The sequence below is a fragment of the Xenopus tropicalis genome, chromosome 9 (genome assembly GCF_000004195.4).
Source record: "Xenopus tropicalis strain Nigerian chromosome 9, UCB_Xtro_10.0, whole genome shotgun sequence".
Taxonomy (NCBI): Eukaryota; Metazoa; Chordata; class Amphibia; order Anura; family Pipidae; genus Xenopus; species Xenopus tropicalis.
In genome coordinates, this window is record NC_030685.2 from 69,260,367 (window position 1) to 69,272,915 (window position 12,549).

The 12,549-nt window shown below is 37.4% G+C and overlaps 1 protein-coding gene across 1 annotated transcript in view; it reads left to right on the forward strand.

Moving 5' to 3' along the window:
• stk39 (serine/threonine kinase 39) overlaps window positions 1-12,549 on the forward strand; it is a 176,372-nt gene that overhangs the window by 81,301 nt on the left and 82,522 nt on the right. The window contains exons 13-14 of the mRNA XM_018097600.2: window positions 617-676; window positions 2,311-2,378. Of these exons, the coding sequence (XP_017953089.2) occupies window positions 617-676; window positions 2,311-2,378 (128 nt within the window). The remainder of the gene's footprint in view (window positions 1-616; window positions 677-2,310; window positions 2,379-12,549) is intronic.

A 12,549-nucleotide genomic window follows, 5' to 3' on the forward strand; every position in this document is an offset into this window, starting at 1 on the left:
TCCCTAATCATGAGATCTAAGATCTAAGCATAACTTAAGGGAAAGTATTAGAACTTGTTGTGCATCTTCATCGTTTAATAAATCATCAGGCTTGGCTTTGAACAAAAAAAATGGTTCAATATGCTGCTTAGAAACAGTTCAGAACTCTAAGTATTCCAAGGCTGATTGAAGCTCCGCTCATGGCAAAGGGCAGCCAGACTATTTATTAGTTAATAAATATTCATATATTGCCTGGCGTTTATATTATTTTGTCTTCCCTCCGTATATCTTTGTTAAAATGTTATTATTGCGAGTAACTTGGTTTTACCCTAAGCCACAGGACAGAGCACAGTAATTATGGGGAATTGCAAGGCTACGTGTTGTTCCTTCAGAGCCGGAGATGTAGTGGAAATGCAAATGCATTGTATTATTATTATGTCTCAGTTACAAAAGCCGAGGCACAGCCCTAGATATGTCACATGCAATATTGATGGTATTAAAAATATGCAAAAAAGCGAAACGCGTAGATTGCAAGTGCATGCGAAAAAGTGGAGATTTGTGGTTCCTGTCAAGTATCATAAACGACAATGAGAGATTTATGATGTGGTTCTTAAAGAAGTCTGCGTTCTCTCCTCAGATTACGACAGATAGCAATATGCAAACACGAATACAAAACTTATCTCTACAGGACACTCAGGTAAGAAATGGGATCGCCCTACCTATTTATTTGTCTTTTGAATTCCTATATAGCTAATCATTGATCATTGGTATAGTGCTGGTAATGGTTTTTCTGCTGGTCATGGATCTTCTGCTCCAAGCATCTGATGGATGCTTGGTGCCGAAGATCCATGAAAGAGCCTTAGGTTGGGTATGCTAGTCTTAAATGGGTTGTAAATACTGCTGTCCGACCCTTGGCCATCTTAATATTGCTGAAATAAAATTCCATGCATACTTAAGGAGGATCTAAACCCTGAACAAAACTGTCCCTGTTTACCCCCAAAGTAGATGGAGTAGACATAGGGGACATATATGTTTTCTAAGACCCACAGTTTTGTTAGAATTAAATGCCTGCATTGCGTAAACCTGTAGTAACCAAGTGGTAGATGGTATTTTTCCCTCGCCAACTAGGCTGTAATAAACAGGAATCATTGCTCTTTTTTGTTGACAGTCAGAGCCTTCTAACCTCAGCAAGGAGGGATGCATACTTTATTTTGTATATGGTTGGCTGCAGAGCTGATTCTTTTGAAACTGTACCTTGAGTGAATGTATTTTCACTGTAGTCTAATTCCAACCATAACATAAAGTATACACCCTGGGTTCCTTGTCAACTTCGACATACTGGTGAAAAGAATAGTCTGTATGTCACTTAGCCTTTGAGACTAGGGCTTGTCCCATCATGGATGCTCTATAAAACCAATTAAGTGCCATGTTGTTCAATGTGTTGTATCCAGTGGTATAAATATAAACTTTACATTTATACAGCCAAACAAATAAGGCAATTAGTTTCACCAATAAAATGTTCCAGTATGACCCCTTAAGCTATGTAACATGGGCCACAATCTTTCTGGGGCTTTAATTTTATTAGAACAGAAAGAGTTTCAATTGGCTCCCCACATATTTCTATTAGAACTGTCCAGTCTACAGCCTTTAGCTGCCATTAAACTACACTACTACTAATAGACCTTGAATCTATTGACAGTTGGAGGCTAAGTGGGAACTCTGGAGGTTGTAGTTAAACAGTTATATTATAAAGTTTTCATCCCCTTTAGAGCAATGACGCACATTACACTTTATTGCCTATTTTTTCTCACATTGCCAATAATGATTGTGAATTGATTACCGTTACAGTAAAAGGGAAATACAACGGTTATAACACAGATGATAATTGCTCCTCCGAGCCATAAATACAGTGATTCATATTGCCTGTTTGCCACAGTTCTGCTACATGCTGCCATGATCCAGCAGAGCATCTACAGAAGCCTACAGCCAACATCAGCTGCAAAGTCTCTATGCCAATAATATCTATATTCCCAATACTCATGCAGGGACTATTATTATTAAAATACAGTGCCGACATATTCCACAGCACTATACAATACACGAGTGAATTCATGTATACATTGAACTTTTAGATTACGTACAAATATCAACCAATACAAAGGGTCCCTGATCAATAGAGCTTACAGTCCATTAGGTATATAGCAAACCACAACCATAATAGAGACAACCCAAGCATGGGTGATTATTAGCCGTTACTTACGCTGTATTACTTTGGATAATCTCAGCTGGTTTATGATGCAGCTACAAAGAAACTGCTTTGTTTTCTTTTAGGCACAATCTAATGAAAGCCATGTAGAAAGCGGGCTGCCATCTGCTGTTAACCTTGTTCTGAGGTTAAGGTAAGAAAGTCTTGCAGCTGCTGTGAATGCAAAATGCTACTGGTCTGGTGTAGGAATCGCTTACTCACTCAGAAATTTGCCTTTTGTCCCATATTTACATGTTTATTTCTGCTTCAGGGTTTTTGTTTTAACTTGTGCAGATTCATAACGCTCTTGTATCAGGTCCACCAACTACTGGACAGGAGCTTGTCCCCGACCTTCCTACATTGTATGCATTGTTATTTAATAACCATTAACTCAACTACACAAAACCTGGAGTGGGCACAATTTCAAGTGTATATCTGTACAGGTATGGGACCTGTTATCCAGAATGCTCGGGACCTGGGGTTTTTCGTATAAGGGATCTTTCCATAATTTGGATCTCCATTACTTAAGTCTACTAAAAATCATTTAAATATTGAATAAACCAATAGGGATGTTCTGCCCCCAATAAGGATTAATTATATATTAGTTGGGATCAAGTACAGGTACTGTTTTATTATTACAGAGAAAAGGGAATCATTTAACCATTAAATAAACCCAATAGGGCTGTTCTGCCCCCAATAAGGGGTAATTATATCTTAGTTGGGATCAAGTACAGGTACTGTTTTATTATTACAGAGAAAAGGGAATCATTTAACCATTAAATAAACCCAATAGGACTGTTCTGCCCCCAATAAGGGGTAATTATATCTTAGCTGGGATCAAGAACAAGGTTCTATTTTATAATTACAGAGAAAAAGGAAATCATTTTTAAAAATTAGAATTATTTGCTGATAATGGAGTCTATGGGAGATGGCCTTTCTGTAATTCGGAACTTTCTGGATAATGAGTTTCCGGATAAGGGATCCCATACCTGTATTTGTAATTTCATTTCTGTATTAAGCCTTTTAGTTGTTAGACAAGTGCAGGGTTCAGGATTTGTTAACATTTGGCCGGATCTCTTAACCTGAAAGTGAACCACCCCTTTAAAGTTGAGGCAACCTAAATTTTGAGATGTAAAACCATGTGACTAATTAGACAACTAAACGCAAGAATTTTTAGCTCATAAGCTCCTCTATATAGCTGGAGACTTGCCTTGAGTTGGATACAGGAAGAAGAGTAGTAGAGAGTAGCAAGAGAGCCAAAAGTAAGGTACCAGGGGGTTCATTGAGATCAACATCAAACAGGTCCAAGTCAGGGCAGGCAGCACAGGTTCAGGAACAAGAGGCAGGCTCAGGTAAGGTAAGCAGCAAATAATAACAAGGGAAGCGCTAGGAGAGCAAGTAGAACTTGATAACCAAACATTGGATGAGAGTAACTAGAAGTGAGAAGTTGCACATAATCATTGGGACTGGAAAGCCTGAAAAGGGCCTTACAAAAGCCATAAAGGGTCAAAGTGTAAACCTAGCAAGGGTAATATTCTGTGCCACTGCTTTTATCAAACCAGCCCCCCGAGGCTGGGCCTTGTACCTGAATACATCACTGGCACAAACCATCCAAAGAGACAAGTAAATATCTCCCCTTATTTAGAACAAAGTTTTTATGAAGCCGAAGGCATGGTACACAACTGATTATGTAGAAACTGTGTTGTGGTAAAAAGCAATTTACTCTTTTTATTTTGTTTTTGTAATTAAAAATTTGTCACTTTCAGTGCTTGCAGACAAACAAAAGCTTTTATGTTGGCATCCTCAACTTGATTCTTTCAGTCAAAAACAGCAATGCAGTCACGCTGTATTACCAAGATTCCAGCTAGAATGAGTCACAAAAGAGCCCTTTCAACATCAATGATCTTCCGTCTATTTCAGGAATTATATTGATTGCAACTTGTAGCGTGGAAAGGTCTTACTACAATTAACTAGAAGTGTGGGAGAGAGATAAGAAATGTCAATTAAGTATATATATATACTTTGTAATGTAAAATATTATATAACAGAGAAGGCTTTGCACCTATAGTTTGTCATTAATAGAGAACATTTATGTACATATAATGTAGCTGGATTTAATTGAACATGTCTTTTATTGGGCTGCCGAAGAAGAAAGCTTCCATTACTGCCCTCAGGTTGAAAGCTGAGGTTCTCTATTTCTTAGGATAAAGGTTTTCAGTACTTTCCATTCAGTAAGTTAATTCTATAAAAAGAGTATTGAATCATAGGGAGAGAAAGAACCTTTACATTTAAGAAAAAAATAAAGATATCAATAATTGAATGGGTGGTTGATTAACAAAACCACAAAGGGGGTTATGCAATAAAAAGCACTAAGTTTGCCCAGGAGCAGTAACCCATTGCAACCAATCAGCAGGTAGACTTTACTGGTCACCTGTTTAAAAACAAACATCTGATTGGTTGTTATGGGTTACTGCTACTGGGCAAACTCAGTGCCTTTTATTACATATGGGGTTTAGTTTATTGTAAATAGAAAAAGATGAGCCATGTTATCTATAGTGCCTACTTGGCTATCTATCCATTGCTCTTTAGGCTTCATGTTACTTAGATAAATTATATCCAGAAACGTATATAAAAACAATCACTGCTCTGGTAGAAATCAACCTCTCTATTTGTAGGAATGGTACGGAGTGTCCGGGAATCTATTAACATATGTAATATGCTCCACTTGGGCTTAAAGTCAGGCTCTGAGGGACAAGAGAGCTTTGGATTTCTGCAACTTGAGTGATTTTTTGTAGAGAAATCATCAGATATATAGGTTGGATTTACTGCAGCCATTAAAAACAATTATGATTACTTATTAACCCTTTGTGAAGTGGACAGTGCACTGGAATGTTTGCAAAAGCCACCAACTAAAATAGGGACAATATCAAGGGCACCTAGGGGGTGATTTATCAGTGCTTGAAGTTTTTTTCCATGATTTAATTTTTTTTGTTCTAAAACTCCCAATATTGAAACTATGGCTCAAAAACTCAAATGTTCGATATTTATTAAGTGCGAAAAACTTTAATGTACAACTTCGGCAATGGGAGGTTAATGGGAGTTGTCCAGGGCAAAATTCAAAAAAAGTCATTTTTTCAATGAAAAGTATAAATAAATACCATTTTTAGATGATGAAATCCAGCTGCAAAACAGTTTTTCTCTTTCTGCATCGATTGAAATCCTGGCAGGGGAGGAGGGACTAAACACTGATGTTACAAATTGTAACACCTTCTTCACAACTTACAGTCAGTATGCAGGAACTACATAACCCACAATGCATTGCACTTTGATGTTCCTTTCCTTATTAACATTACATGTCCAGGGAATTGTGGGATTTGGAGGATGCAGGCTGAGGACAGCCAACTACTTACATTATTTTTTTGAGTCTAAACCTGGTCAGTCAGATCAGCAGGGGGACAGGGGGCGGGGCTTAGGAAACTGCTCCAAACCATATTATAACATTAAAATCATGAAAATGCTGCATATTTTTAATTGATGTATATTGCAGAGTTGCTTGAAATTATGTTTATGTTTACATGGCACCATATTTGTTTTCATTATTATTTTGTTGGAAGGAGTGGACATGAGCACTGTAAAAGGTGTCCATAAATGGACGGATAATGGCTGCCATCCCAGTCATTCTTTACCAAGGTTGCAACCTTTTGGTGGCATGGGTGGGCCTAACTGATTGGTATCTGATCAGTGTTCATTCAAGTATCCTCGGCAAAAGCCTGTGGATTTGTTTGGGCAAAAGGTCTGAACTTCCCATGTCATATGATGGTTGGCTTGAGAGCTGAACAATAGTACGAACCCATCTGGTTCACCACTTAGAAGGCATAAATGGACATAATGGTGTCATAAATGGTGTCATAATGGTGACCTTACCAAACCAACAGATCTTAGTATGCCCAACTAGCCCCTCTCAGTACAGGTATGGGATCCATTATCTGGAAACCTGATATCCAGAAAGCTTTGAATTACGGGAAGGCCATCTCTCCATTTTAATTGAATAATTCAATTTTTTTTTAAATTATTTCCTTTTTCTCTGTAGTAATAAAACAGTACCTTGTACTTGATCCCAACTAAGATATAATTTATCCTTTTTGGAGGCAAAACAATCCTGTTGGGTTTAATACATATTTAAATTATTTTTTAGTAGACTTAAGGTATGAAGATCCAAATTTTGAAAAGATCCCTTATCTGGCAAACCCCAGGTCCCCAGCATTCTGAATAACAGGTCCCATACCTGTATCAGTCATGGCCTAGGAATGAAAAGATGGCAAAATAACCACCTGAGAGATAATTCTGAAAATGGCAACTATTTTGCTCAAAATTACCTCCTCATTTCGAAAGACCTGACGCGTCTCATCATTAATACAGGTATTTATTTTTAATTCATACCATAGAGCAGTTTGCATCATAACCCTGTTGGAAAATCCATAAATAACCTTGAGGGGAATTTTTGCTCTTTTTAAATTTCAGTAAAGTGACAATGCCGCGTGTAACCATTAGATTTTCACGAGGAGCATAATGGGGGAAATGACATAAAATTAGGTAATTATTTTCTAAACGCCACAGAAAATTCAGAGAACATTTTTAACGTGATTTAGAATGAATGTGAAGGAGCTGGAAAAGGCTCTGTCATTTATAAGAAACAGCAGCTGCTCTGTCCTATTTTTGGTTTTCCGCTAATAGGACGATACATATTTTTTTAACCTTACTGAATATTTTAGCGTGACTGGGATTAATACTCTCCAGTGACTTATTGTCAAGATTAATTGCTGTCATACATGAAAGTGACTGTGGGCTTACTGAATACTTCATTATGTTATTTTTATTTTATTTTTTTTATTTTTTTTGCATTGTGGAATAGCAGTAAGAGATTTTTAATGAGTTTCTTTCACACTCCGGCGGTCTGTCTCTGGTAGAAATAAAGTAGAGCAGTTTTACGGTACGCATGTTTAGAACATCTTTCATTAGGAGATTTGATCAGCAATGGTGGCAAAATGACACAGGCCTTTAAAAGAACATTGTGACTGCCTGATACCAGCGGAATTTGAGAAAAATGTCCTCATCAGTTCAACTACTAAGGCAGACAGCGGGGACATTCCTGCAACTTTATAGAGGTTGGAGAACATTCGATCTTGTTGAGATGACAATAGAACACCCGTTATGTGCTCTGCTCTCACTCATTAATGATACCGGATAGCACACTCTTTAATAATATCCTCTGCAGCTATTTTTTGGTTTTGTGATCTGAGATGGGAAAAAGGAAACTACGATCAACGTGAGGTTGTGCCCTGTGCCTTGCGCTATCTACCGGTATGTAAAAAAATGAAATGGAAAATGTTGTTTAAAGGAAAACTATGCCCCCCCAAAACAATGTAGGTTTCTCTACAAATATACTGCATATAACGGCTCATATGTAAGTCCCTGCTTCATCTAAATAAACCATTTTTCTAAAAAATATACCCTTTTTAGTACAGGTATGGGATCCGTTTACCGGAAACCCATTATCCATAAAGCTCAGAATTATGGAAATGATTCAAAATTTTAAAACTGATTCCCCTTTTCTCTGTAATAATAAAACAGTACCTGTACTTGATCCCAACTAAGATATAATTAATCCTTATTGGGGGCAGAACAGTCCTATTGGGTTTATTTAATGGTTAAATGATTCCCTTTTCTCTGTAATAATAAAACAGTACCTTGTACTTGATCCCAACTAAGATATAATTACCCCTTATTGGGGGCAGAACAGCCCTATTGGGTTTATTTAATGGTTAAATGATTCCCTTTTCTCTGTAATAATAAAACAGTACCTTGTACTTGATCCCAACTAAGATATAATTACTCCTTATTGGGGGCAGAACAGCCCTATTGGGTTTATTTCATGGTTAAATGATTCCCTTTTGTCTGTAATAATAAAACAGTACCTGTACTTGATCCCAACTAAGATATAATTACCCCTTATTGGGGGCAGAACAGCCCTATTGGGTTTATTTAATGGTTAAATTATTCCCTTTTCTCTGTAATAATATAACAGTACCTAGTAATTGATCCCAACTAAGATATAAATAATCCTTATTGGATGCAAAACAATCCTATTGGGTTTAATTAATGTTTTATTGATATTTTAGTAGACTTAAGGTATGGAGATCCAAATTACAGAAAGACCCCTTATCCGGAATACCCTTGGTCCCGAGTCCTAAAGCTGTAATATGTGCCATTGGGTAACCTTAAATAGAAAATTGCCATATTAAGTACTAAGGGCACACCTACATCAGCCAATTAATGGACCTTTTGCTCCCGCACTACTTCCTGTTACAGTTAGAGCTGCATTATTTCCTGTCAGCTGATCTCTGAGGGAGCACACAGTCCACCACTAAATGGCGGCTCAAGGGAAAGGATGTAAAAGGGCAATATTTACTGATATATATATGTAGGCATGAAGTGACGGCACACACTGGATTTTCACATAGGAGTCGCAGGATCAAAAAGATTAATAAGAGATTTTTATTTTGGTCAAAATAAAAACCTCTTATTAATCTTTTTGATCCTGTGACTCATATGTGAAAATCCAGTGTGTGCTGTCACTTCATGCCTGTATAACTGTCTTTTGGTGTGCAGCTTCCTGTGTATATATATATATATATATATATATACATAATCCAGTTTGGTAAGATTCTTTAATAGCCCGCTTAATATGATATAAACTATTTGTTGGTTAAGTCTTCGATCTAGGAGTATAGTTTTCCTTTAACTGTAAAAAATATAGTAAATCTAATTTGAAACCAAGTAGTGTGTGTGGCACATGTAAATGTTTACATTTGGGGTGGGTAGGTGCCCACCCAGCAAAATTTCAGTTTTTCTTCTAACCCAAACATTTTCCATGAGCCAGCAGGCTCCAAGCTGGACGTCCTTGATGCAAATGCTAATTCCGCACAGCGAAGCGATAACTTGCACTCGTACCAATGACATTGTGCAGTTTTATTATATATCTGTTTAGCAAGGGCTTCCAGGTATATAATTATACTACAGACTTCTTTCAAAGTCACATTTTAGAACCTAAAAGAAGCAACACTTCCTGTATTAAAGAACATATTAAGTATTCTGTGTTCCTTTCTTAGAACTCGTCTTCCAGATACAGACCTCAAAATGTATTAAACAATTTGTAGAAGGAGTACAAGAGAGCAGGTTTTATAGTTGGTTGACAACTGGGAGGCCTCTGGTATTATTATAAGTTTTAATATATGCTGCTTGGTGAATTTCACCTTCAGAAATCCTTTTGACTTAATGAAAGGTGAGAAATTGTCATTCTCCCTACATTTATTTATTATTTTCTTTTTCTGAACATTCAGAGCTATATATATATATATATATATGTATGTATATATTTACTGCCTTTGCCATTGTTTCTATAAAGGGGATATGCAATTTTTAGCTTTTTAAACTTTATTTGTTCATTGAGTAACATGCCATAAGTTACTTTATCTTTAGTTAACTCTCACAGGCCCTCCTCAGAGCTTTGCAGAGATTATACTTCATTCACATCAGATCCTGCCCCAGTGGTGTTTACAATCTAAGGTCCCTTTTAAGACTAAGCTCACACACATTATTGTCAATTTAATCAGAAGCTGGGGTGCAAGTGCACCCTCTCACTTACGAAGCACCCTTGACTCAATGCCGGCTGCGCCTCCTGTTACTCCCTAACCTGAGTGTTTGAATGAAGGGAGTGGGGTGGGAGGGAGGACCCCAATGTGCTCCCTTCTTCCTGCCTCTCACCAGTACAGCGCTAAGGCAGTCTGCTCTGTATCCGTGAGGGAATCCCTTGGTGTCTGATCTCCTAAACCCTCAAGAGCAACCCTCCTTCCTTTTAACCTTACTTAAAAGAGCCTTACAGCGGGATTGGTTATTTGATTTCTTGTACCAGCACCCTGGTACTGGCCACCCAAGCACTCAGATGTTCCCTGTCTCCATTGAGCATATTCACGATTGAGAATCATTGCCAGAAAGGCAGCAACAGGCCTAATATGTCTAACAGCCAAATATGAAGGTAGCTTTGTCTGTTCTATAGTTTATTTGGGTTAATAAAAGACAATAGTCCATCAAGTTCATCCCTTCCAAATGTATTCCAGCATTTAAGGTGCAAAGTCTGCTTCTGGTCTAGTAACCCATAGCAACATCAACTCATCTGTAGCTAGCATTTACCGTGATGCTGTTTTGAAATACACATATGATTGGCTGCTATGGCTTTTTAAACCTCAGAAATTGCTAGACTAAAACTTCCATAATGGAAGTTTATAATTAAGGGTCCAGTGTTAAGAAACACTGATTTCATTTACTATAAATTAGAAGGACCTCTCTGTTTAATACTTCCCATAGCTAGACCATGGCTTATTTCAGCTCATCAACAACACAAGAAAGATAGAGATAAACAGAAAGTGCTGCACTGCTGAGAACTGATTAGTGAAGTGTTAAACTACCTAGCATCATTCAGCACAACACTATATATCATTATTAGTTGTCAGTAAGCATAATTTTATTAAGCATTTTTGTGCATTTTAACCATTTCATATGCAGCCTGCATTATAAAGAGTTGACTTCTGCATTATCAGTACAGTGGTACCAAGGGCTATAAATATGAGCACAGTGTGTATGTACTATTGTATCAATGTGATCGCCATAATGTAGATCTTAATGCGTCATCGTGTTTTGTGTGCGTGCACTTTGATACAGTGTTTCAAATCTGAAATCACAAAACATGACCGACACAGTGAGGAACTGATGGTTTGGGGAACATTTGATGAAATGAAGAACAAACAAAGGTATGCAATTTTGAACAGACTAGCTGGCAGTTTGTTCATGTGAGCCCAAAGAGCTTTAATTTTTTTACTGTACATCAGGTTAAATCTCAAATGGCAAATGGACATAGAGTGGTCTGGTCATATTCAAGACTAAATGATTGGCCCATTTTGTGTGTTAATATAGTGCCTATGAGTAAGTGCGTAAGCGCACGAAATGCGTCAGGCACCTGGTTTTAGATGGATTAATAAAGGCCTGCTTTTAGCACCTCTTCATTTGTCCGGAGATGTTTTGGAGCTCCTTTGTCTTGAATATAGTGTTTATTGTTTAAATAAGTTACAACTAATTAGTGACAATGAATGAAAATACACATACTTGCATTCTCAAATGTACCCTGGGCTGGTGTAGTTTTCTGCTAACAGCACTGGCCCAGGGTATCAGGTACAGTAAGTGATTATTATCACTTGGGGCAGGGGGGGGGCTTTCGTTTGGCACTCCCCATGTAACATTTCCCTCTCCTTTGACATTGCATATATCTTTAGTTAACATAGTCCAAAAGCATTAACAACATACAGTATATCTGTAGACATATGGGTGTCAGACTTACAGGTTTATAGTTTCCAGGTAGATACCATATCAGGTGAACAGAAAGACTTCTCAGACACATTATTTATTGGCATGATGCAACAGAAAAAATAGTTTCTACCTGGAAACTATAGACCTATAAGTCTGACACCTATATATCTACAGCTATGTGTTGTTGAGAGGTCATAGCCAGGAATATGTTTCTGAGGACTAATATTGTACGTGGCAGCCAGCTGGTATAATGGGAAAACAAAGGATTGTACTTTTATATTAAAAAGCCAACCAAATATAGAAGAGCATCAAGGTATCACCAAGCATCCCAGGTGTATTTGGGACGATGATTATTGTAGCACAGCAACAGTTCGCAGGTTGAAGATCGCTCCCTTAGGGTTTGTTTTCCCTTTAAAACAGGTGCCAATTCAGCTTTGTCTCTATCAGATACTGTTGCGTTTTGAAGGAATGAAGAAATTGGTTACTACTGTATGTAGCTAGCAGCGATAGTCAGCTTGTTTAAAAGGCTAAATACTGTGTCTGCTAAACAGAATAAAGAATTACTAGACATCTAATTTTTGCAGCAGTAGGAATTGCCCACTGAAGAGATTATCTGGAAGGAACATATGGGATAAGGCATATCGACCCATATTTAATATTCATTTATCTTCCACCGAATACCTTGCGGTGCTAAAAAGCCTGCCATTTCACTTGAGCGGCACCAACACAGCGTTTGCAGTCATTTTCAATTCACTTTTTACTCTGACTCTGCTGATTTCTTCTTCCTTTTTCTGTTTGAACAGTTTTCTGTGTAGGACTTATTTTTTTTTTGCAGAATATAAATCCATATGACCCCCACCGTTAAAAGTAATTGTTTTTTTTTTTTTTTTCATTCTGTTCCTTCT